The sequence below is a fragment of the Meles meles genome, chromosome X (genome assembly GCF_922984935.1).
Source record: "Meles meles chromosome X, mMelMel3.1 paternal haplotype, whole genome shotgun sequence".
Lineage (NCBI taxonomy): Eukaryota > Metazoa > Chordata > Mammalia > Carnivora > Mustelidae > Meles > Meles meles.
Window position 1 is genome coordinate 62,097,024 of NC_060087.1, and position 21,714 is coordinate 62,118,737.

The 21,714-nt window shown below is 38.4% G+C and overlaps 1 protein-coding gene across 3 annotated transcripts in view; it reads right to left on the reverse strand.

Annotated features, from left to right (window-relative positions):
• Positions 1-6,938, reverse strand: part of UPRT (uracil phosphoribosyltransferase homolog) — a 35,579-nt gene extending 28,641 nt beyond the window's left edge. Inside the window, exon 1 of one of the 3 annotated variants that reach the window (XM_045995067.1) lies at positions 6,390-6,938. In XM_045995067.1, the coding sequence (XP_045851023.1) occupies positions 6,390-6,766 (377 nt within the window). In that variant the 5' untranslated portion in view covers positions 6,767-6,938. Of the gene's footprint in view, positions 1-6,369 lie in introns of all 3 variants that reach the window. The other 2 variants (XM_045995066.1, XM_045995068.1) reach the window with 2 other exon arrangements.
• Positions 6,939-21,714: the final 14,776 nt, after the last annotated feature.

Consider the following 21,714-nt stretch of genomic DNA (forward strand, 5'->3'; position numbering starts at 1 on the left):
TTTTCAACATTTGGGGTGGGAGAAGTTAGGGTTAACATAGGGTTGCCAGATTTAGCAAATAAAAATACAAGACACTCAGTTAAATTTGTATTTCAGAAGTATGTCCCATTCAATGTTTAGGATATATGAAAAAAAGTTCATTGTTTATCTGAATTCAAATTTAACTTGGTGTCCTGTATTTTACCTCGTAACCTAAGAAAAAAAGAACTAAATAGGCTTAAATCCAGTTCTATTACGTTTTTGTTTGTTTTTGATTTTGAATTTTTAAAGCAACAGGTAAAAGGGAAGTAGAACATAAAAGCTTTCTGGCAGGTTTAAACCAAAGGAATATTTTATTTAGAGTTAATGGTTAGTTAAAGCTCTGAAAACATAAACTGTATTTCCAGAGCTATTTTGTTATAAGGTGATCACTAAAATAAAGAATAACTCCAAGGTCTGTCATGGTATGTAGATTTTTTTTGTAAATGATACTCTGTCTCCTCCCTTCACCCTAAGAAAAACAACCCCCCAGTGAAGTCCTTGGAGCAAAACTAATCTGATGTGAAAAACTGAAAATATATATATATGGTTTTTACTACCTGCCAGGTAGAAGTCGTCAAGGCCACAATCCTTAGCACCTTCTTAAAAGCTATTAAAATAGTATCAATATTTACTTGCACCTCAAAGCAGAGTTTAACATTAAGTGTTCAAAAGTCAGATAGGAAAAGAAGAGAAGCTATCATTTTCCCTTAGAACCCAGGCTTCATTCAGAAGGTTATTTTCTTATAATGACTGAATATTAATTCCCATATGTGTCTGGTACTGTGCCATGCCAGATTTTCTTTATATCTCCCTGGAGTATAGACTAGTTGGTGAGACATTACTAGGATATGACCAATAAATCTTTTAACAAGGGTATGCATAGTTTAAAGAGGTGATTCCTCCTTCCTGGACTAAAAGCCAGTTAGAAAATTCACGGGTGGGCGCCTGAGTGGCTCAGCTAGTTGAGCAACTGCCTTCACCTTGGCTCAGGTCATGATCCCAGAGTCCTGGGATCGAGTCTGGCAGTGGGCTCCCAGCTCCACGGGGAGTCTGCTTCTCCCTCTGACCTTCTCCCCTCTCATGCTCTCTCTCTCTCTCTCTCTTTCTCTCTAATAACTAAAGAAAATCCTTTTAAAAAAGAAAGAAAGAAAATTCACATGTAGGGGTTCCTGGGTGGCACAGCCTGTATCAGGTTCCCTGCTCAGAGGGGAGCCTGCTTCTCCCTCTCCAGCCTGCTGCTCCCCCTGCTTGTGGTCTCTCTCCCTCTCTCTCTGTCAAATAAATAAATAAAATCTTTTTTTAAAATTTTTAAATTTTTTTAAATTTTAAAATTTTAAAAATTTTTTAAAAAGATTTTATTTATTTATTTGACAGACAGAGATCACAAGCAGGCAGAGAGGCAAGCACGTTGAGGGGGAAGCATACTCCACGCTAAGCAGAGAGCCCCATGTGGGGCTCCATTGCAGGACCCTGAGATCATGACCTGAGCCGAAGGCAGAGGCTTAACCACTAAGCCACCCAGGTGCCCCAAATAAAATCTTTTAAAAAATTGACATGTAAAACCAAAACCATGTCCACGTTGTAAACAACTTGCAGGTCACAGTTTTTTTCTGTGGTGAACACTTTGGTTTTGTACAAGTAGGGAAAATAACCAAGATTCCTCCATTCTCAGGGTATTGCCAGGCCAGGCTCTCTAGGCTGGTTCGGTTTGGTGTGTGGAATCCCTAGCTCAGCTTATATCCCTAATCCAAAGCCAGGCAAATCACCATGCAGGGGGAGAACGGTCATTCTCCCAAAAGCAGTGTTCTAGCTCAAGCACAGCACAATCACCTGTGGTGTTTGTAAAACTACAGGTGCTCAGGTTTCACCCAAGACTACCCTAAAGGTACCAAAAATTTTATTTGGGGAAAAAAAGACTCCCCAGGAAATTCAGATTCACAGTCTCAGTAAAGAACATCACATTACCTAGCCAGACGACTCAAATCACATTAAGCTGCATTCACATTAGGGCTAAATGGGATGTTCATCCCTCCTGAGGTTGTCTCCCCTCCAGGTGACTAAAAAAATAAACTCATAAGGCTGATCTGGTTCATCTTTAGTGTTATTTCATGGACTAAAATACTCTGAGAATGCTCAATTTTCATCCCAGTTGTCTGCTGAGGCCATGGCAAAGCCCTTCTAAGTACAAGGGAACATTCAACAGCTCATGAAATAGCTTTAACCTTTCAGGAGACAAAAGAAAAAAATTTGGGAGGGAAGATGATCCTTAAATGCATTGCCTTAGACATGAGTTCATGAACTATGATCAAGGTAAAAGTACATTACACTCAGATTTTGCTGGTTTAGTATATAAAGGAGGCAGGAAGAAAAGGATGTTCTTGTTACAAAAACTGAAAATGAAGGGTAAGTTCTCTTTCCAAGTTCACCAGTTACCCATGTGTGACTCAGTAAATAATTTGCTCTCTCAATGTTTAGATGACTGCACTCTCTGAGAGAAAACCATTTACTTGAAATTCAATAAGATAACCAACATATTATACTACAAATACTGCACATTTTTAAAAAAAGACATTTTAGGTCAGTACAATATTCTCAATCTTGCCTGCTTTATCTTTTTACAACATGCAGCCCTGTTGCTCAACCTCCATTTCTCCAGGGCAAAGTCAGTTCAGAAACCAATCCCTTCAACAGCTAGATAAAAGGACAGGACCAATAAAGGAATAACAAGTACTCCAATTGCTTCTATTATCAGACAGCTCCACAGTGCACATATATGAAGAGAACAGAGAAGAGCATAAGCTCCTAGGAAGACAGGATATGATAACTGATGGCAACTTTAATAGCTTAACCTATGTAACTATACCTCCTCTTACCACAGGCACCTTATACCAGCCCCCTAGAGGGGATGAGACAGATCTTGTGTGAGGGGAATGGCAATTTTTAAAGATAACACATTTGATTAACAGAAACAAAACTAGGGGCGCCTGGGTGGCTCAGTGGGTCAAAGCCTCTGCCTTTGGCTCAGGTCGTGATCCCAGGGTTTGGGATCGAGCCCCGCATTGGGCTCTCTGCTCAGCGGGAGCCTGCTTCCTCCTTTCTCTCTCTGCCTGCCTCTCTGCCTACTTGTCTGTCAAATAAATAAATAAGATCTTTAAAAAACAACAACAAACAAAACTAAAACACTGTCTCCAGCCTAAATAACTAAACATCAATTAGTTAAAAAGAATTTTAGTGAGTCTCTCTATATTGTATCATAGCAGGATAAATTGAGAGCAGGAGCTCTCAATATTGCTTTTTTTTTTTAAAGATTTTATTTATTTATTTGACAGAGAGAGATCACAAGTAGACAGAGAGGCAGGCAGAGAGAGAGAGAGGGAAGCAGGCTCCCCGCTGAGCAGAGAGCCCGATGTGGGACTCGATCCCAGGACCCTGAGATCATGATCTGAGCCGAAGGCGCGGCTTAACCCACTGAGCCACCCAGGCGCCCCTCAATATTGCTTTTTAAAATAAGAACGTGAGGGGCGCCTGGGTGGCTCATTCCGTTAAGCGTTTGCTTTCAGCCTAGGTCATGATCCTGGGGTCCTGAGATGGAGCCCCACATCGAGCTCCCTGCTCAGTGGGGAGCCTGCTTCTCCTTCTCCCTCTCCCTCTGCCCCTTCTCCTGCTTGTGATCAGTGTCAAATAAATAAATAAAATATTTTAAAATTAGAAATAAAAAAGAATGTGAGTTCTATGTATAGTTAAATTCCTTTTACTGTCTCCTGGCCCTTATGTATGCAATTCGAACCATGCATAAATCGAAACACGAAGGCTGGCACAGCTCTTCACAGTTTATAACAAATGTTCAGACAGTATCTTGTTTCAGCATCCCAGGAGTTCCATGAGATATTACACCATCTTCATTTAACAAATGATAAAGCGGAAGCACAGAGATGCTAAACATCCTGCCTAAGATTACTCTGGATCCTGCTGTCTCTTTCCAAGCTCACAAGAGAAAAAGAAAAAAAAAAAAGATTTCATTTACACTCAGGTTTTTCTGAACAATGAAATAAAATCAAGTATTGATGCTGTCATATATGAATGCTGAACCTCATGCCCTCTCCAAATCTTACAGCAATCGTTTACCCTTACACTGTCATGAAGACCCCTTCATGAAAGGTAATGAAAGCTAAGGAATCCTCACCCCATTAAAAAAGGCACATATGCAGATGTTCATAGTAACATTATTCATAATGGCCAAAGAGTGGAAACCACCCAAAAATCCATCATTTGAGGATAGATATACCAAAATGCGGTATATCAATACAGTGGAATATCACTCAGCTAAAAAAGGAATGGTGTACTGATGCAATGTGGATGACACTTGAAAACATTATGCTAAATGAAAGAATCTAGTCACACAAAAGACCATATGTTATATGACTCCATCTATATGAAATGTCCAGAATAGGCAACTTAACAGAGATAGAAAGTATATTTGTGCTTGTCTAGATTAGTGGTTGGGTGGGTTGAGCAGAAATGGGGAGTGACTGCTGATGTGTACAGGCTTTCTTGCTGAGGTAATGAAGATATTGTAAAATTGATTGTGGTGATGGTTGCACAGCCATGAACACTTAAAAACCACTCGATTGTGCACTTTAAATGATGTATTATATGGTATGCAAATTATATCTCAATAAAATGCTATTTAAAAATCATTAAAATACATATAGTGAGTAATATTTCCCAAGAAATTCCTGATGGTTCACCAAGACCCTGAAACCCATCTACAGGTACACTGGTGTCCAAGACTCAGGGTCAATAACTCCTGATCTACAGAATAAGAATCATCCTATTTTCTTTGTTCTACAGTTGAGTTTTATTTCAGCTTCCCCTACCACAACTATCAAACCTATGCCTCCTACTTGTTAAGATGACTATTTCCACCTATTAGATCACATGACCATAGTATTTTTCAATATTGATTCATTACATCTAATAGGTGAGGCAAGACTGATACACAAATAACAACATACAAAACAGAAGGTGAATCTTGCATTTAAAAAGCCAGGGAAGATCAGCAAGGAAGAATGATTAAAGAAAGGTTCTTGACAGAAGTGGACATTTAATGTTTGGTTTAAGCTTGAAGAATAGGTAGGAGATGAACATGCAGAGGAGTAAGGAGAATTTCAGAGGAGAGCAAAATCAGGGATGTTGCCGAATAGTTCCTAGGAACCGTGAAGAGAGGCCATACTGTCAAGCTCAGGATCCTGGACTTTAATCCATAGGCTCTAAGAAGCCAAGGAAGGATGCTGAGTAGGATAGTTATCTAATCAAAGCCGTATATTAAGACTGTTCAGTAATATGTGGGAGTATGTGGAAGGCAGAAAAACTGAAAGCAAGGAAACAAATAGGGAGCCTATTAACAATAGTATGAAGAAAAAGAAAAAGTACGAAGAAACGAAGAAAAAAAAATAGTACAAAGAAAAAGTTACAGTATGATTTAGAGAATGACGTCCTGACCGAGCAGCCATTTTAAAAGATTAAGGCACCCACGGAAAAAACGAGTGCTTTGATATCGCAGTAGCTACTCATTTAAGGTGCCGCCAATATACAAACCAGCTGTAGTTCATCATGGTACGTATTTCCCTTGAAAAACCCCATCTACAACATGAGTTTTGAGATCTCCTCAAGACAGAATTTTAATATTACTTTTTTGGCTATTCGCGAGATTTTATGTGCTGTTTGTGGGATTAGGAGGGGGCGCCAAAGATTCCTTTAGGTTCCCTTTGCTCCATTAACTCCACAGGAAACATTTGAGGTTCTGTAACTTTACAAAAATGAATCCTGATAAGAGTTGGATGATAAGGTTCCACGTGACCAACAAAACCCAAACTCCAAGACTAAAAGACCTTAGACAAAATGACATATTTGCAGTAGCAAACAGTAAACGGTCAGAGAACTCGTTGAGTGCAACATAATTCCCTTGAAATTGCTTTATTTCTATTTGTGCGCCCGAGGTGATTTGTGGCAGGGCATAACCTTTGCAGCAACCATTTCTGGGTTATAGACCAGCACAGGACACACAGCGTGGACGAGTTTACACCCAGGAACCGCTGAGGATTAGTATTCCCTCGGAAGAGACTAAGAGGGAGCCAGGAGCTGCTTCAAAGTATCCCACCCTTTACAGGGCGATGTTAAACACGGACTAGGAAAGACAGGGTTGGAGGCCTGAGTCACGTGACACCCTGCCCTGCCCTATCCCCACAAACTAGTTTCCCACAGCCCAAGACATTACCCCTTAGCCCTTTTACTTCCAGTCCCTGGCCCCTCCTCCCCCGCCTTTTAAACACCCTCCACGTCCCCTACCCCTTTAGATCTCCGCTCACTTGTCCCGGATGATGGTCTGCAGCTCCCGGATCTGATCATTCATAGGCAGCAACTTAAGCTGCGACCCGATCTGCTGGGAGAATTCGCGGTCCCCAAGGAGGGGTTCGCTGGTTGGTGCGTCACAGTTGCCACTGCCACCGCTGCTCTCTGAGTTGAGGCTGGCCTCGCCGCAGGCCGGACGATCCAGCTCGGTTGGTATGCTGGAATCAGCGTACCCTGCGAGGAGAGTTGGCATGGTCTTGGAGGCGCTGTTTTCCCCGGCTTGGTCTGACATCAGGTCGCCGGGTCGCAGCGGCTCAGAGCTCCGGGTAGAGACAGAGTTTGCTTTCTGGTTGTGACGAGGCGTGGAGTCCGAACACCGTAAGTCCATAGCCATACACCAGGCCCCAGGCTGTCCCTGCAGCTACTGACCCCTAAGGCTAAAGGAGAGCGAAGAGAAGGGGCCGATGCTCATCCTCTCTCCTGTTCGTCCCGGACGTTTCTAAACTCTTAACTGGGGTTGCCCCCTCTCACCCAACTCCCCCACTTCCCGGCCTCCGTAAGTTCCCCTGGGCGTGTTACGTCCCTGCCCCTCCCACACCGGACGTACAGCCTGCCTAGACCCTATTGGCTCCTCTCCCTGTTACTCTCAGGCGAACTGCTTGTAACCCTTTGATCACCCGGCTGCGTGGGTTCCCACACCTTAACCAGGCGGCGGGGACAAAGCCGGGGGTGCTTGGTTCCAGGGTCTTCCGGTAGCCCTTAGAGGTTCTGCCTGCAAAACTTTGGGGGCGTGGTAGAGCCAGAAAAATCTGGGAGTGGAGAGCGATAAAATTATTACGTACAGAAGGCCCACTGGTTTTAGACTTGTGTCTTGGCGGAGAGATTATATTTCAAAAAACGGCATTTTCACTTAGCTTGTCTGTGTAACCAAAAGGAAAAGTAAAAACCAAAAAGCTGCCGAAGAGCCCGCCTTCTACTAGACTGTTCTACAAACTGCAGCTTCCGAAGTGTGGTTGACCACTAGAGTTTTCCTTATCTTTATTCGTTGGGACCTACATTGAACAGTTACTATGGGGATTCTGACAGCATATCAGATCCACGACCACTTTGTTTATTGTTAGTACTTGGCAAAACACTTTTTTGACTCTTTTGGGAAAGAAGGTCCAGGCAGCAGTACTTCTCAACACCAGTGTGTATTAGAACAACTGGAGAGCTTGTTAAAAATGCAGGTTCTCATGGCCTGCCTTTGAGATTCTGATCCAGTAGATCTGAGAAAGGATCAAAGAATCCTTGTTTTTAACAAGCAACCCAGCAATTATGATCTTTTTTTTAAAAAGAGCACGCTGTAAGAATGTGATTTACAGGCTTCCTTATTAAAGAGCTATAATGTGAAAGTCAGACACCTGCTAATTCTGCTAAAGAAACGGTTGAGCGACATTTAACAAGTCCCTTTCCCTCTCTGGACTTGCCTCTCCCCATCTATAAGTGAGATGCATTAACTATTTGATTCCTAAATGTTCTTCCAATTTTGACATTCTATAATTCTATTTTTGCCTTCCAAAAAACCAATTCTTAAAATTCCCTTTTCCACAGAGTCACATAAGCAACTCATAAGGATCAGAGTAACATGAGTAACAGATAACAAGACTATCCAGGCCTTTCTTTGGTGGGACTTGAGCCTTGATCTGGCTCTCTGTTTTCAATTTTTTTGTTTATTGTTTTGGTATTCATATTAATGATATTTTTATCTCTTTGTTTCACTCCTATTTTCTCTGCTTTGTTCCTGACCCTCTAGGTCAGTACACTATTAGCTATAATTATAGAGAGTTTAAATTTGATTGGAGGAAAGGCATTGCAGCCTAGAATTGTAATCCAGTCACTTTTGAAAGCTTATGTATTTGTCCACCTAGCACTGCATGTAGGTCAAAGGGCCTCTGGGTTTAAAAGACAAATCTGGCTACTTTACCAATGGATGCTCTAAAGGAAAACACTGCAGTACAGTATTGTTTCGCTATCAGTAATTTAAATGAACTAATGAATCTAAAATGGTATCGTGAGATATTCCAGGACTAAAACTGTACTGTAGTCATTTTTGTCTAGTTTCTTATCAGGCAAATGGCTTTGCTCTCAAGGCCACAGAATATGAATTAGGACAGTACGACTGCTAGCGTGTCTTGTGTTTTCACTCTTATAGGAAATATCCATACATACACTAACCTATGTTAACCAGTAATCATTAGAAAATCTATGTATGTAGTTATTTAAGAAGCTATTAAAGCACAATTCACTAATGAGTAGATAATGACACCTAAAGTTTGGTACTTTACAATTAAATTAAAATTGTAATTTACAAAACACTTCTATACATTCTCTCACTTAATTTTCAAAAAAAAAAAAAGCTGGAGGTTTACCAAGCCCCATTTAGAGTTCTTATCTGTGAGATTCTTTTTCTTAAAGTGACTTGTCCAAAGTCACACATCCAAAAAGTAGCAGAGCCAAGACAGAAACCCCAGTCTTTTGACTTCGGATGCAACCTTATTCACACATACTAAGAGAACCATGAAATCATTCGGTTAACAAATAATAGCTGAGCCCTTAACTATTTGCCAGGAACGTTGCTATGTGTTGGAACAGATACAAAGAAAAACGAGTGATGATCTTGAAATTCTCCATGGTGGTAGAGGTCAGGGATAGTATGCATCTTTGAAAACCAAAGGACAAAATTAAGCAGCATGGAAACCTAAACCAAAAATGCTAATAACAGAATTGACAAATTTGAATTTAGCTCTCTTGCTCACTTTTTTAATGAGGGCATGAAGCCAGATAAAGCAGAAGCTGGAAAATTCCCCTGTAGTAATTGAGATGACTGTAAACTTCATTTTACATTGTGAGCTCTAAATTTGATATATCCCTAAAAATTATGGGAAGCAACAAACCAATTGCTTGTGTCAATAGAAATCCTTTACGTACATCTACATAGTACTTTTGGAAAGCACTTTATATAGAGGTTATCTCATTCAACATTGTGGAGTAGTGAGGCTCAGTGTTACAATTTCTGTTTTACAGGTGAGAAAATTAAGACTTAGGAAACTAATTTAGAGTTACATCATGAATAGTAGAGTTGGAAGAAGGCAATAGAGAATTCATATTAATAAAATCTCTATTTTCTATGCAGTATGCTTTAGTTACCTTGTTTAAATCTTTCAATAACCTTAGAAGGAAGGCTGTATTTGTTATCTATTTGTTATCTAATATTTACTGATAACAAAACAAATGTAATGAGATTAACTTGACACTGTCACACAGGTATTAAGTGCAGGAGCAGAGATTTTTTTTAAGATTTTATTTATTTGTCAGAGAAAGAGAGAGAGAGAATACGCACAAGCCAGGGGAATGGCTGGCAGAGGGAGAAGCCGGCTCTCTGCTGAGCAAGGAACCTGATGCAGTACTCGATCCCAGGATCCTGGGACCATGACCTAAGCTGAAGGCAGACACTCAAATGACTGAGCCACTTGGGCGCCCAGGAGCAGAGATTTGAACGAAAGGTCAATTTGACTGTTCCTATAATCCAGGTCCTCAAATTTGTCCAAGTTACCTTCCTCTACTATAGACCACACTTTATGTTTGTACTAGATAGTATCTCACCTGAAATACCAGATTAAACCTATGAACCAAAAATTGTACTACATGACTGAGCTGGGGGATCCTGATATAATTATGTTAATACATAGTTCTCAGATGAACTCTTTGACAATCCTTTTGTGCCCTAAGCTCCAAGAATTCTCTAATTCATTTGACTTTGGTGATGCTTAAGCTATTGCATTATTTTACTTTTTTGAAAAGATTTTATTTATTTGACAGAGAGAGAGAGAGAGAGAGCACAGGTAGGCAGAATGGCAGGCAGAGGGGAGAGGGAGAAGCAGACTCCCGGCTGAGCCAGGGGCCCATACAGGGTTTGATCCCAGGACACTGAGATCATGACCCGAGCCAAAGGCAACTGCTTAACTAACTGAGCCACCCAGCTGCCCCTGCATTGTTATTTTAAATGTCTTATGAACAAAAATTTTAATTAAAAGGATAAGCCAATGTTCTCAACAAATACTGTGGTTTGTTTCTGTCCAAATAGCTACAGCAACTTTTAGATGTATGCCTTGGCTCTATGGCTTCCAATAATCTCAAAATCTCTATTTGGATATCTTTTCAAATGTGTACCTTTTTTTTTTGCCATTTACTCCTCCTCCTTTCAAAATTTTTGAATCACTTTTAAAATACATATTTACCTGATGATTCACAGACCTATACCCCTGGGGCAAATAATACATTATATGTTAATAAAATAATTTTTTAAAGATTTTATTTATTTGACAGAGAGAGATCACAAGTAGGCAGAGAGGCAGGCAGAGAGAGAGAGGAGGAGGAAGCAGACTCCCTGCCTAGCAGAGAGCCGGATGTGGAACTCGATCCCAGGACCCTGAGATCATGACCTGAGCTGAAGGCAGAGGCTTAACCCACTGAGCCACCCAGGTGCCCCAATAAAATAATTTTTAAAAGAGTACTTAGTACTCTAATTTGGAATAATAAAAAAGTACATATCTATAGCCTTTTGCAGTTACTTTACTTGTAAGTACAAAGACCCTCCTGTGGAGCTTAAACAATTTCTGGTAAGGTGTATGGGGCAGGGCAGGCAGATCTTTTATAAAGAATTATTCCCTGTTCTATGAAAGAAAATACCTTGTATAAGAGGTATAAAATAGAACCTGTTAATATGATGTATTAATAACCGAGGTGTCTTGTTTTTTAAAAGATTTTTTTTATTTGAGAGAGAGAGAAGGAGAGGAAACATGAGCAAGTGGTGGGGGGTGTGGGGGAAGAGGCAGACTCCTGCCTGAGCAGGGAGCCTGAAGTGAGGCTCCATCCCAGTTCCCTGGGATCATGACCTGAACCAAAGGCAGATGCTTCACCGACTGAGCAATCTAGGCACCTCCTGAGGTGTCTTTTTTTGTGTTTTGTTGATTTTTTATATTGTATACTTTGAAATGTTTCTATTTTTCTTTTGTGTAAATTCTAAAGGTATTTTTTTTTCTAGTTACCTTGGGACTTATATAACACATTTTCTAACAGTATAGTTTAAATTGATAACAACTTTAATTTTCATTACATATAAAAACTCTACACTTTAACTTCTCCTGCCCCACTTTAAGTTATTGTCACAATTTACATTTATTCCTATCACGTATCATTAAACATATTTTACTTACAGTTATTTATAATAATTTTCTTTTTTTAATTAAGTTCTATGCCCAGTGTGGGGTTGAACTCATGATCCTGAGATCAAGAGTCACATGCTCTACTGACTCAGCCAGCCTGGCACTTCTATAGTAATTTTCTTTTAACTTTTATATTTGAATTTAAATTCATTTACTCACCACCATTATACTAATGTAGTGTTCTTTCATTTGTCTATATATTTACCTTTACCAATGAGTTTCATATTTTCTTACTAGTGTTGAGTAGCTGCTTAGTGTCCCTTTGTTTCAACTTGAAGAATTCCCTTCAGCATTTCTTAAAAAGCAGGTCTAGTGGTGATTAAGTCCCTCAGATTTTGTTTGTACGGTCTTTATCTCTCTTTCATTTTTTTCCTTCCAAGTTTGTATTTAAATTCCAGTTATTAACATACAGTGTTATACTAGTTTCAGGTGTCTGATTCAGTGATGCATCATTTACATACAACACCCATTGCTCATCACAAGGGCCCTCCTGAATAGCCATCACCTATTTAACACATCGCCCCACCCATCTCCCCTCCGGCAACATTCAGTTTGTTTCCTAGAGCTAATGCGTTCCTCTCTCTATTTCCCCCCATGTTTATCTGTTTTGTTTCTTAACTTACACATATGAGTGAAATCATATGTTATTGGTCTTACTCTGACAGATTCTGCTTAGCAGAATATTCTCTAGATCTATCCACATTGTTACAAATGACAAGATTTCATTCTTTTTTTGTGACTGAGTAATATTCCATTGAATATATATATACCACTCCTTCTTTATCCATTCATTAGGCCATGGACACTGGGGCTCCTTCCATAATTTCCCTGTTGTTGATGATGCTGCTATAAACATAAGGGTGCATGAATCCCTTCAAATCAGTACTTCTGTATCCTTTGGGTAAAATACCTAGGAGTGCAACTGCTGGATCTTAGGGAGATTACATATTTAATTTTTTGAGGACCCTCCATACTGTTTTCCAGAGTGACTGCACCAGTCTACATTCCCACCAACAGTATAAGAGGGTTCCCCTTTCTCTGCATCCTTGCCAACGTCTGCTGTTTCCTGACTTGTCAGTTTTAGCCATTCTGACAGGTATGAGGTGATACCTCATTGTAGTCCTGATTTGTATTCCCCTGGTGATGAGTGATGTGTGCATCTATTCATGTGTCCATTGGCTATCTGGATGTCTTCTTCAGAAAAATGTCTACCCATTTTTTTAAACTGGATTATTTGGGTTTGGGGTATTGAGTTTTATAAGTTCTTTATATATTTTGGATGCTAACCCTTTATCAGATATGTCATTGAAAATATCTTCTCCCATTCCACTGGTTGTCTTTTAGTTTTGTTGATTGTTTCCTTCACTGTACAAAAGCTTTTTATCTTGATGAAGTCCCAATACTTTATTTCTGTTTTTGTTTCCCTTGCCTCAGGAACGTTGGTAATGAGAAGGTGCTACAGCTGATGTCAAAGTGGTTACTACCTTTGTTCTCCTCTATATTTTGATGATTTCCATCTCACATTTATGTCTTTCATCCATTTTGAATTGATTTTTGTGTATGATGTGAGAAAGTGGTCCGGTTTCAGACTTCTGCAAACAGTTTTCCCAAAACCATTATGTGAAGAGATAGTCTTTTACCCTTGAATATTCTTTCCTGCTTTGTCGAAGATTAGTTGACAATATAGTTGTGGATCCATTTCTGTGTTGTATATTCTCTTCCATTGACCTATATATCTATTATTGTGACAGTATCATACTGTTTGGATCATTACAGCTTTGTAATAAAACTTTAAGTCTGGAATCATGATGGCTCCAGCTTTGCTTTTCTTCTTCAAAATTGCTTTGGCTATTCAGGGTCTTTTGTGGTGCCATACAAATTGTAAGATTATTTGTGCTAACTCTATGATAAATGCTGTTGGTATTTTGATAGCAATTGCATTGAATGCTTTTAGTAGTATAGACATTTTAACAATGTTTATTTTTTCCAACCCATGAACATGGAATGTCTTTCCATTACTTTGTGTCATCTTCAGTTTATTTCATCAGTGTTTTCTAGTTTCAAGAGTACAGATCTTTTGCCCCTTTGGTTAAGTTTATTCCTAGATATCTTATGGTTTTTGCTAAAGTTGTCAATGGGATGGATTCCTTGATTTCTTTTTCTGCTGCTTCTTTATGGTATATAGAAATACAACAGATTTCTGCATGCTGATTTTGTATCCTATGACTTGACTGAATTTGTCTATCAGTTCTAGCAATTTTTTGGTGGAGTCTCTTGGGTTTTCTACATAGAGTATCATGTTATCTGCAAACAGTGAAAATTTCACTTCTTGCCAATATGGATGCCTTCTATTTCATTTTGTTATCTGTTTGCTGAGGCTAGGATTTCCAGTACTATGTTAAAATAACAATGGTGAGAGTGATCATCCCTGTCTTGTTCCTGACCATAGAGGAAAAACTCTCAGTTTTCCCCCATTAAGCAAGATATTAGCTGTGGGCTTTTTGTATATGGCCTTTATGATGTGGAGGTATGTTTCTTCTATTCCTAAATGGTGGAGGGTTTTTATCATAAATGGATATTGTACTTTATCAAATATTATTTCTGAATTGATTGAAAGGATCATATGGTTCTTATCCTTTCTTTTATTAATGTGGTGTATCACATTCATTGATCTGTGAATATTGAATCATCCTTGCAATTCAGGAATAAATCCCTCCTGATCATGGTGAAAGATTCTATTAATGGACTGTTGCATTCAATTTGCTAGTATTTTATTGAGAATTTTGTATCCATGTTCATCAGGGATGTTGGTCTGTAGTTCTCTTTTTTAGTGAAGTCTTGTCTGGTTTTGGAATCAGGGTAATGCTGGCCTTGTAGAATGAGTTTGGAAGTTTTCCTTCCATTTCTGTTTTTTGGAATAGTTTAAGAAGAATAGGTATTATCTCTTCTTTAAATGCTTGGTAGAATTCCCCTGGGAAGCCATCGTGCCCTTGACTTTTGTTTGTTAGGGGACATTTGATTACTGGTTCAATTTCTTTGGTGCTTATGGGTCTGTTCAAGTTTTCTATTTCTTCTTGTTTCAGTTTTGGTAGTTTATGTTTCTAGGAATTATTCCATTTCTTTCAGATTCCCCTATTCACATACAATTTTTGATAATATTCTCTTATATTGTTTGTATTTCTGTATTGTTGCTTATGATTTTTTCCTCTCTCATTTGTGATTTAATAATTATTTAGGTTATTTCTCTTTTCTTTTTGATAAGTCTGCCCAGGAATTTATCAATGCTATTAATGTTTTTAAAGAACCAGCTCATGATTTCATTGATCTGTTCTATTGGGGATTTTTTTTGTTTATATCATTTACTTCTACTCCAATCTTTGTTATTTCCCTTCTTCTGATGGCTTTAGACTTCATTTTTTGTTCTTTGTCTATCTCCTTTAGGTGTAAGTTTACATTTCTTCTTTGAAATTTTTCTTGCTTCTTGAGGTAGGCCTGAATTTGTGGTCTTTCTACATTTTTTCTTATGGTTGACTTCAAGCTTCCTGGATTTGTGGTTGGAAAAGATGCATGGTATGATCTCAATCTTTTTATATTTGTTGATGCCTGATTTGTAGACCTAGTATGGGAGCTATTCTGGAGAATGTCCCATGTGCACTTGAGAGGAACGTGTATTCTGCTCCTTTAGGATGAAATATTCTGAATATATCTGTTAAGTCCATCTGGTCCAGCTGTCATTCAAAGCCATTGTTTCCTTGTTGATTTTCTGCTTAAGTGATCTGTCCATTGCTGTAAGTGGGGTATTAAAGTCCCTTACTATTATTGTATTATTATCAATAATATGTTTGCTATTATGTGTTCCTTTATGCTTGTTATTAAGGGTTACTAAGGATGCTCCCCTTTGGAGTGCATAAACATTAACAATTATTAGATCTTCTTGTTGGATGGACCCCTTTACTATGATAGAGTGCCCTTCTCCATCTCTTGTTACAGTCTTTGGATTAAAATCTAGTTTGCGTGATAGAAGTATTGCTACTCTGGCTTTCTTTTGACTTCCATATGCATGGTAAACTTTTCTCCATCCCCTCACTTTTAATCTGCAGGTGTCATTAGGTCTAAAATGAGTGTCTTGTAGGCAGCATATAGATGGATCTCGTTTTTATCCATTCTGACACCTTATGTCTTTTGATTGAAGCATTTAGTCCATTTGCATTCAGAGTAATCCCTGTTACAGATGAATTTAGTGCCATTTTATTACTTGTTTTGTCATTTTTTCTGGAGATTTTCTGTGTTCCTTTCTAGTCTTTGTCACTTTTGGTCTTTCCTACTCAAAAAGTTCTCTTTGATATTTCTTGTAGGGCTAGTTGAGTGGTCACAAACTCCTTTAGAGTTTGTTTGTCTGGAAAACTCTTTATCTCTCCTTCTGTTCTGAATGACAGGCTTGTTAGATAGAGTATTCTTGACTGCATATTTTTCCTGTTCAGTACATTGAATATATCATGCCATTCTCTTCTGGCCTGCCAGGTTTTTGTGGAGAGATCTGCTGCTAATCATGTTCATCTTCCCTTGTAAGTTAGGGACTTCTTTTGTCTTGCTGCTTTTAGGATGTTTTTCTTTATCGCTACATATTGCAAATTTAACTAAAATACCTCTTGGTGTTGGCCTGCTTTTGTTGATTTTGATGGGATTTCTCTGTGCCTCCTGGATTTGGAAGTCTGTTTCCTCCTCCAGATTAGGGAATTTTTCAGCTATAATTTGCTCAAATAAAGCTTTTCTCCCTTTTCTCTCTTCTTCTTCTCCTTATGGGATTCCTATGATAAGAATCTTATGGTGTTTCATGAGTCACTCTGTTTCCTAAGTCTACTTTCCAGATTCAAGATTTTTCTTTCCCTCCTCCTTTCAGTTTCATTATTCTCCATAATTGCATCTTCTGTATCACTTATTAATTCCCGTTTCTTCCATCTTTGAGGTCATTGCATACAGTCGGTTTTTATCTTACATATTGTATTTTTTTTCATTTATGGCCTGATTGGTTATAAGCTTCTTCATCCCTGATGTCTTCAATCTTTTTCTCAAGCACAACTAGTATCCTTTTTTTTAAATTTTTTTTATTTGTTTATTTACAGCATAATGGTGTTCATTGTTTTGGCATCACACCCAGTGCTCCATGCAGTACGTGCCCTCCCTATTACCCACCACCTGGTTCCTCAACCTCCCACCCCCCTGCCCCTTCAAAACCCTCTGGTTATTTTTCAGAGTCCATAGTCTCTCATGGTTCCTCTCCCCTCCAGTTTCCCTCAACTCCCTCTCCTCTCCATCTCCCCATGTCCTCCATGTTCTTTGTTATGCTCCACAAATAAGTGAGATCATATGATACTTGACTCTCTCTGCTTGACTTATTTCGCTCAACATAATCTCTTCCAGTCCCGTCCATGTTGCTACAAAAGTTGGATATTCATCCTTTCTGATGGAGGCATAATACTCCATTGTGTATATGGACCACATCTTCCTTATCCATTCATCCGTTGAAGGGCATCTTGGTTCTTTCCACAGTTTGGCGACCGTAGCCATTGCTGCAATAAACATTGGGGTACAGACGGCCCTTCTTTTCACTACATCTGTATCTTTGGGGTAAATACCCAGCAGTGCAATTGCAGGGTCATAGGGAAGCTCTATTTTTAATTTCTTCAGGAATCTCCACACTGTTCTCCAAAGTGGCTGCACTAACTTGCATTCCCACCAACAGTGGAAGAGGGTTCCCCTTTCTCCACATCCTCTCCAACACACGTTGTTTCCTGTCTTGCTAATTTTGGCCATTCTAACTGGTGTCAGGTGGTATCTCAATGTGGTTTTAATTTGACTCTCCCTGATGGCTAGTGATGATGAACATTTTTCCATGTGTCTGATAGCCATTTGTATGTCTTCATTGGAGAAGTGTCTGTTCATATCTTCTGCCCTTTTTTTGACATGATAATCTGTTTTGTGTGTGTTGAATTTCAGGAGTTCTTTATAGATCCTGGATATCAACCTTTTGTCTGTACTGTCATTTGCAAATATCTTCTCCCATTCCGTGGGTTGCCTCTTTGTTTTGTTGACTGTTTCCTTTGCTGTGCAGAAGCTTTTGATCTTGATGAAGTCCCAAAAGTTCATTTTCACTTTTGTTTCCTTAGCCTTTGGAGACATATCTTGAAAGAAGTTGCTGTGGCTGATATCGAAGAGGTTACTGCCTATGTTCTCCTCTAGGATTCTGATAGATTCCTGTCTCACGTTGAGGTCTTTTATCCATTTCAAGTTTATCTTTGTGTACGGTTTAAGAGAATGGTCGAGTTTCATTCTTCTACATATAGCTGTCCAGTTTTCCCAGCATCACTTATTGAAGAGACTGTCTTTTTTCCACTGTATATTTTTTCCTGTTTTGTCAAAGATTATTTGACCATAGAGTTGAGGGTCCATATCTGGGCTCTCCACTCTGTTCCACTGGTCTATGTGTCTGTTTTTATGCTAGTACCATGCTATCTTGGTGATTACATCTTTGTAGTCAAGCTTGAAATCAGGTAACGTGATGCCGCCAGTTTTGTTTTTGTTTTTCAACATTTCCTTAGCAATTCGGGGTCTCTTCTGATTCCATACAAATTTTAGGATTATTTGCTCCAGCTTTTGAAAAATACTGGTGGAATTTTGATCGGAATGGCATTAAAAGTATAGATTGCTCTAGGCAGTATAGACATTTTGACAATGTTTATTCTTCCGATCCAAGAGCATGGAACGGTCTTCCATCTTTTTGTGTCTTCTTTAATTACTTTCATGAGTGTTCTGTAGTTCTTCGAGTAGAGATCCTTTACCTCTTTGGTTAGGTTTATTCCCAGGTATCTTATGGTTCTTGGTGCTATAGTCAATGGAATTGATTCTCTAATTTCCCTTTCTGTATTTTCACTGTTAGTGTATAAGAAAGCCACTGATTTCTGTACATTGACTTTGTATCCTGCCACATTACTGAGTTGCTGTATGAGTTCTAGTAGTTTAGGTGTGGAGTCTTTTGGGTTTTCCATATAAAGAATCATGTCATCTGCGCCGAGAGAGAATTTGACTTCTTCCTTGCCAATTTGGATACCTTTTATTTCTCTTTGTTGTCTGATTGTTGTCATCCATTCACCAACTGATGGATGCATGGGCTGCTTTGAATTAGCATTTTTGTATTCTTTGGGTAAATACCTAATAATGTGATGGCTGGATCATTTAACTTTTTGAGGAACCTCTATACTGTTTTCCACAGTGGCTGCATGAGTTTGCATTTTCACCAACTGTGCAAAAGAGTTCCTTTTTCGGGGCGCCTGGGTGACTCAGTGGGGGATCGAGCCCTGCATCGGACTCTCTGCTCAGCAGGGAGCATGCTTCCTCCTCTCTCTCTCTGCCTGCCTCTCTGCCTACTTGTGATCTCTGCTTGTTAAATAAATAAATAAAATCTTTAAAAAAAAAGAGTTCCTTTTTCTCCACAACTGCCAACACCTGTTGTTTCTTGAGTTGTTGATTTTAGCCATTCTGACAGGTGTGAGATGATATCTTATTATTGTTTTTTTTAAATATTTTATTTATTTTTTTGACAGAAAGTGATCACAAGTAGGCAGAGAGGCAGGCAGAGAGAGAGGAGGAAATGGGCTCTCAGCAGAGCAGAGAGCCTGATGCGGGGCTCGATCCTGGGACCCTGGGATCATGACCCAAGCGGAAGGCAGAGGCTTAAACCACTGAGCCTCCCAGGCGTCCCTCTTATTATTGTTTTAATTTGCATTTTCCTGATGGTAAGTGATGATGAGCATCTTTTCATTTGCGTGTTGGCCATCTGTATATCTTCTTTGGAGAAATGTCTGTTCATATCTTCTGTCCATTTTTAATTGGACTGTTCATTTTTGGGGTGTTGAGTTTTATAATTTCTTTACATATTTTGGATGCTAATCCTTTATCATATGTGCCATTTGTAAGTATCTTCTCCCATTCCATAATTTTGCTTTTTTTAATCATAACCTTATTAATAGTCTGTCTCCAGAATCACACTATAGAATGATTTATTTCATGAACTTGCCATGATATGTATTTTCTCATTTTTATATGTACTATATTTATTATTTAAAAAACAGAAAACAATCTTAGAGGAATATTACACTTTTAATAATAGACTAATAAAAAATGGAACAATTAGCTGTTTCCATTTTTTTAAATTTTTCTCCAAATAAATATACTGTATCTACTATTTTTTAACTTAGCATTTCACTTGTATTATATTCCAAGCATTTTAACATGTCATTGACATGTCTGTGAACCTTTACCTTTGTCATTTCACCTGATACTTCAAACCTTGGAGAAGTATAATCTCTGCAGATTCTTTTCCGTTTCAATCAAATGAAATGTCTGTTCCAGTTTCTGATCTCCTATCATCCTTGACCTTTGCTTATAAACATTGCTTGTTGTAAATAAACGTCAAGGCAGATCTTACTTTTAAGCCTGGAGCCCATGTTTATCTCCTACATATAAAAGGATCAGATGAGGGGCAATAATATTTCATTTATGAGAGAAGATTATAGAAATTGAAACTGAATTAGCTTTTTGGGTGAGAAGTTTGAAGAATTTTATATAAAAGTCTTGAAATAGATGAAAAGAAAGATAGGATTGAGAAACTATTCTCCATTTCTGTTGAGAGTGAAAAGAAATGTATTAGAGAATTTAGGTTTGGAAATATAGAATTGATATCCAGCTATCAGAATAAAGAGAGTACTATTTTTTCAAATATTTTATTTACTTATTTGACAGAGAGAAAGAGAAAGAGAGAATAAGCAGGGTGAGAGGGAGCAGAAGAAAGAGAATCCCAAGCAGACTCTGAGCCCAGTACAGAGCCCAATGCAGGGCTCAATACTATGACCATGAAACGATGACCCAAGAAAAAAACCAAGAGTCAGAAGCTTAACTGACTGAGCCACCTGGGTGCCCCAAGAGTACTATTATAAAAAGACTGAAAAGAATTATTAAGTTGATCTTGACTTGATAGCAAAGTTACAGACTACATAATAATGGTTAAAATGCGGATACTATTTTGCAGCTTACAAAACAATTCCTCCTAATTATTTCATTTGATTCTCACAGCAAGCTTGTGAAGTAGGCATTATATGCACTTAAAGGTGAGGACACTGAGAATGAGATACTGAATTTTAAAGAAGTTACCAAATACTACAGTTTGATTTTTTTTTCTAAACAAAGCATCTATCACAGGTTTATTGGTCCATTACTTCAAGTTAATTGAGGAAAAGAAACTTTTTAAATTTATAAGCTAATAGTTTATCAAGCAATACAAATTCTTTTGTTTACCCCAAAATGTAATATTAATTTCATAGTAAACAATCGACATAATTTTTTATACACAGATATATGAAAAAAGTGTACAAAAACCTCGTGCCATCACGAAAAATGCAGCAACTTTTTTTTTCTTTTTACAATCTCTGGATTCCATAACAAAGAAAAAAAAGGTGACATTCTTTTTAAAGTTTGGTAGCTTCAGGAAACAGAGACTTTGACCTGAAAATAAATCACTTTGTCTACACACATTCTCGAGCACATTTTTTTTCCCCACAGCTTTTGATTTGTCTTAATGGCAGCATGGAAAGAAGAGAACACACTTACACAGAGAACTTTATCAATACCTCAGGGTTGTTTCAGGGTTGTTTTTTTTTTTTTTCTGTTAAAAATTTAAATGTAAAGAATGATTTCTAAAGATAAGAAATACAGTCCACCCTTTGGACATGACCTAAGCAAAAGTTTTTAATCTCTGTTTCAACAGTTAAAATACAAGTTAGAAAATTTGCTGGCAGTCTATTTTATGGGAAGATACCAGATATACATCATCTCTCAATGCATTCCCAACACACAGACATCAAGGGATCAGGCACACAGAAGTACAATGGACAGGACCAAAACATCAGGAGTGTCCCAGTGAACAGTGCTGACTGTGAAGAGCTGCTGATTTGTTGTATTTGAGTCACATAGAAACATACCATGTAGTTAGTACTTGAAAATCAAGAAACCCAGACTTTAA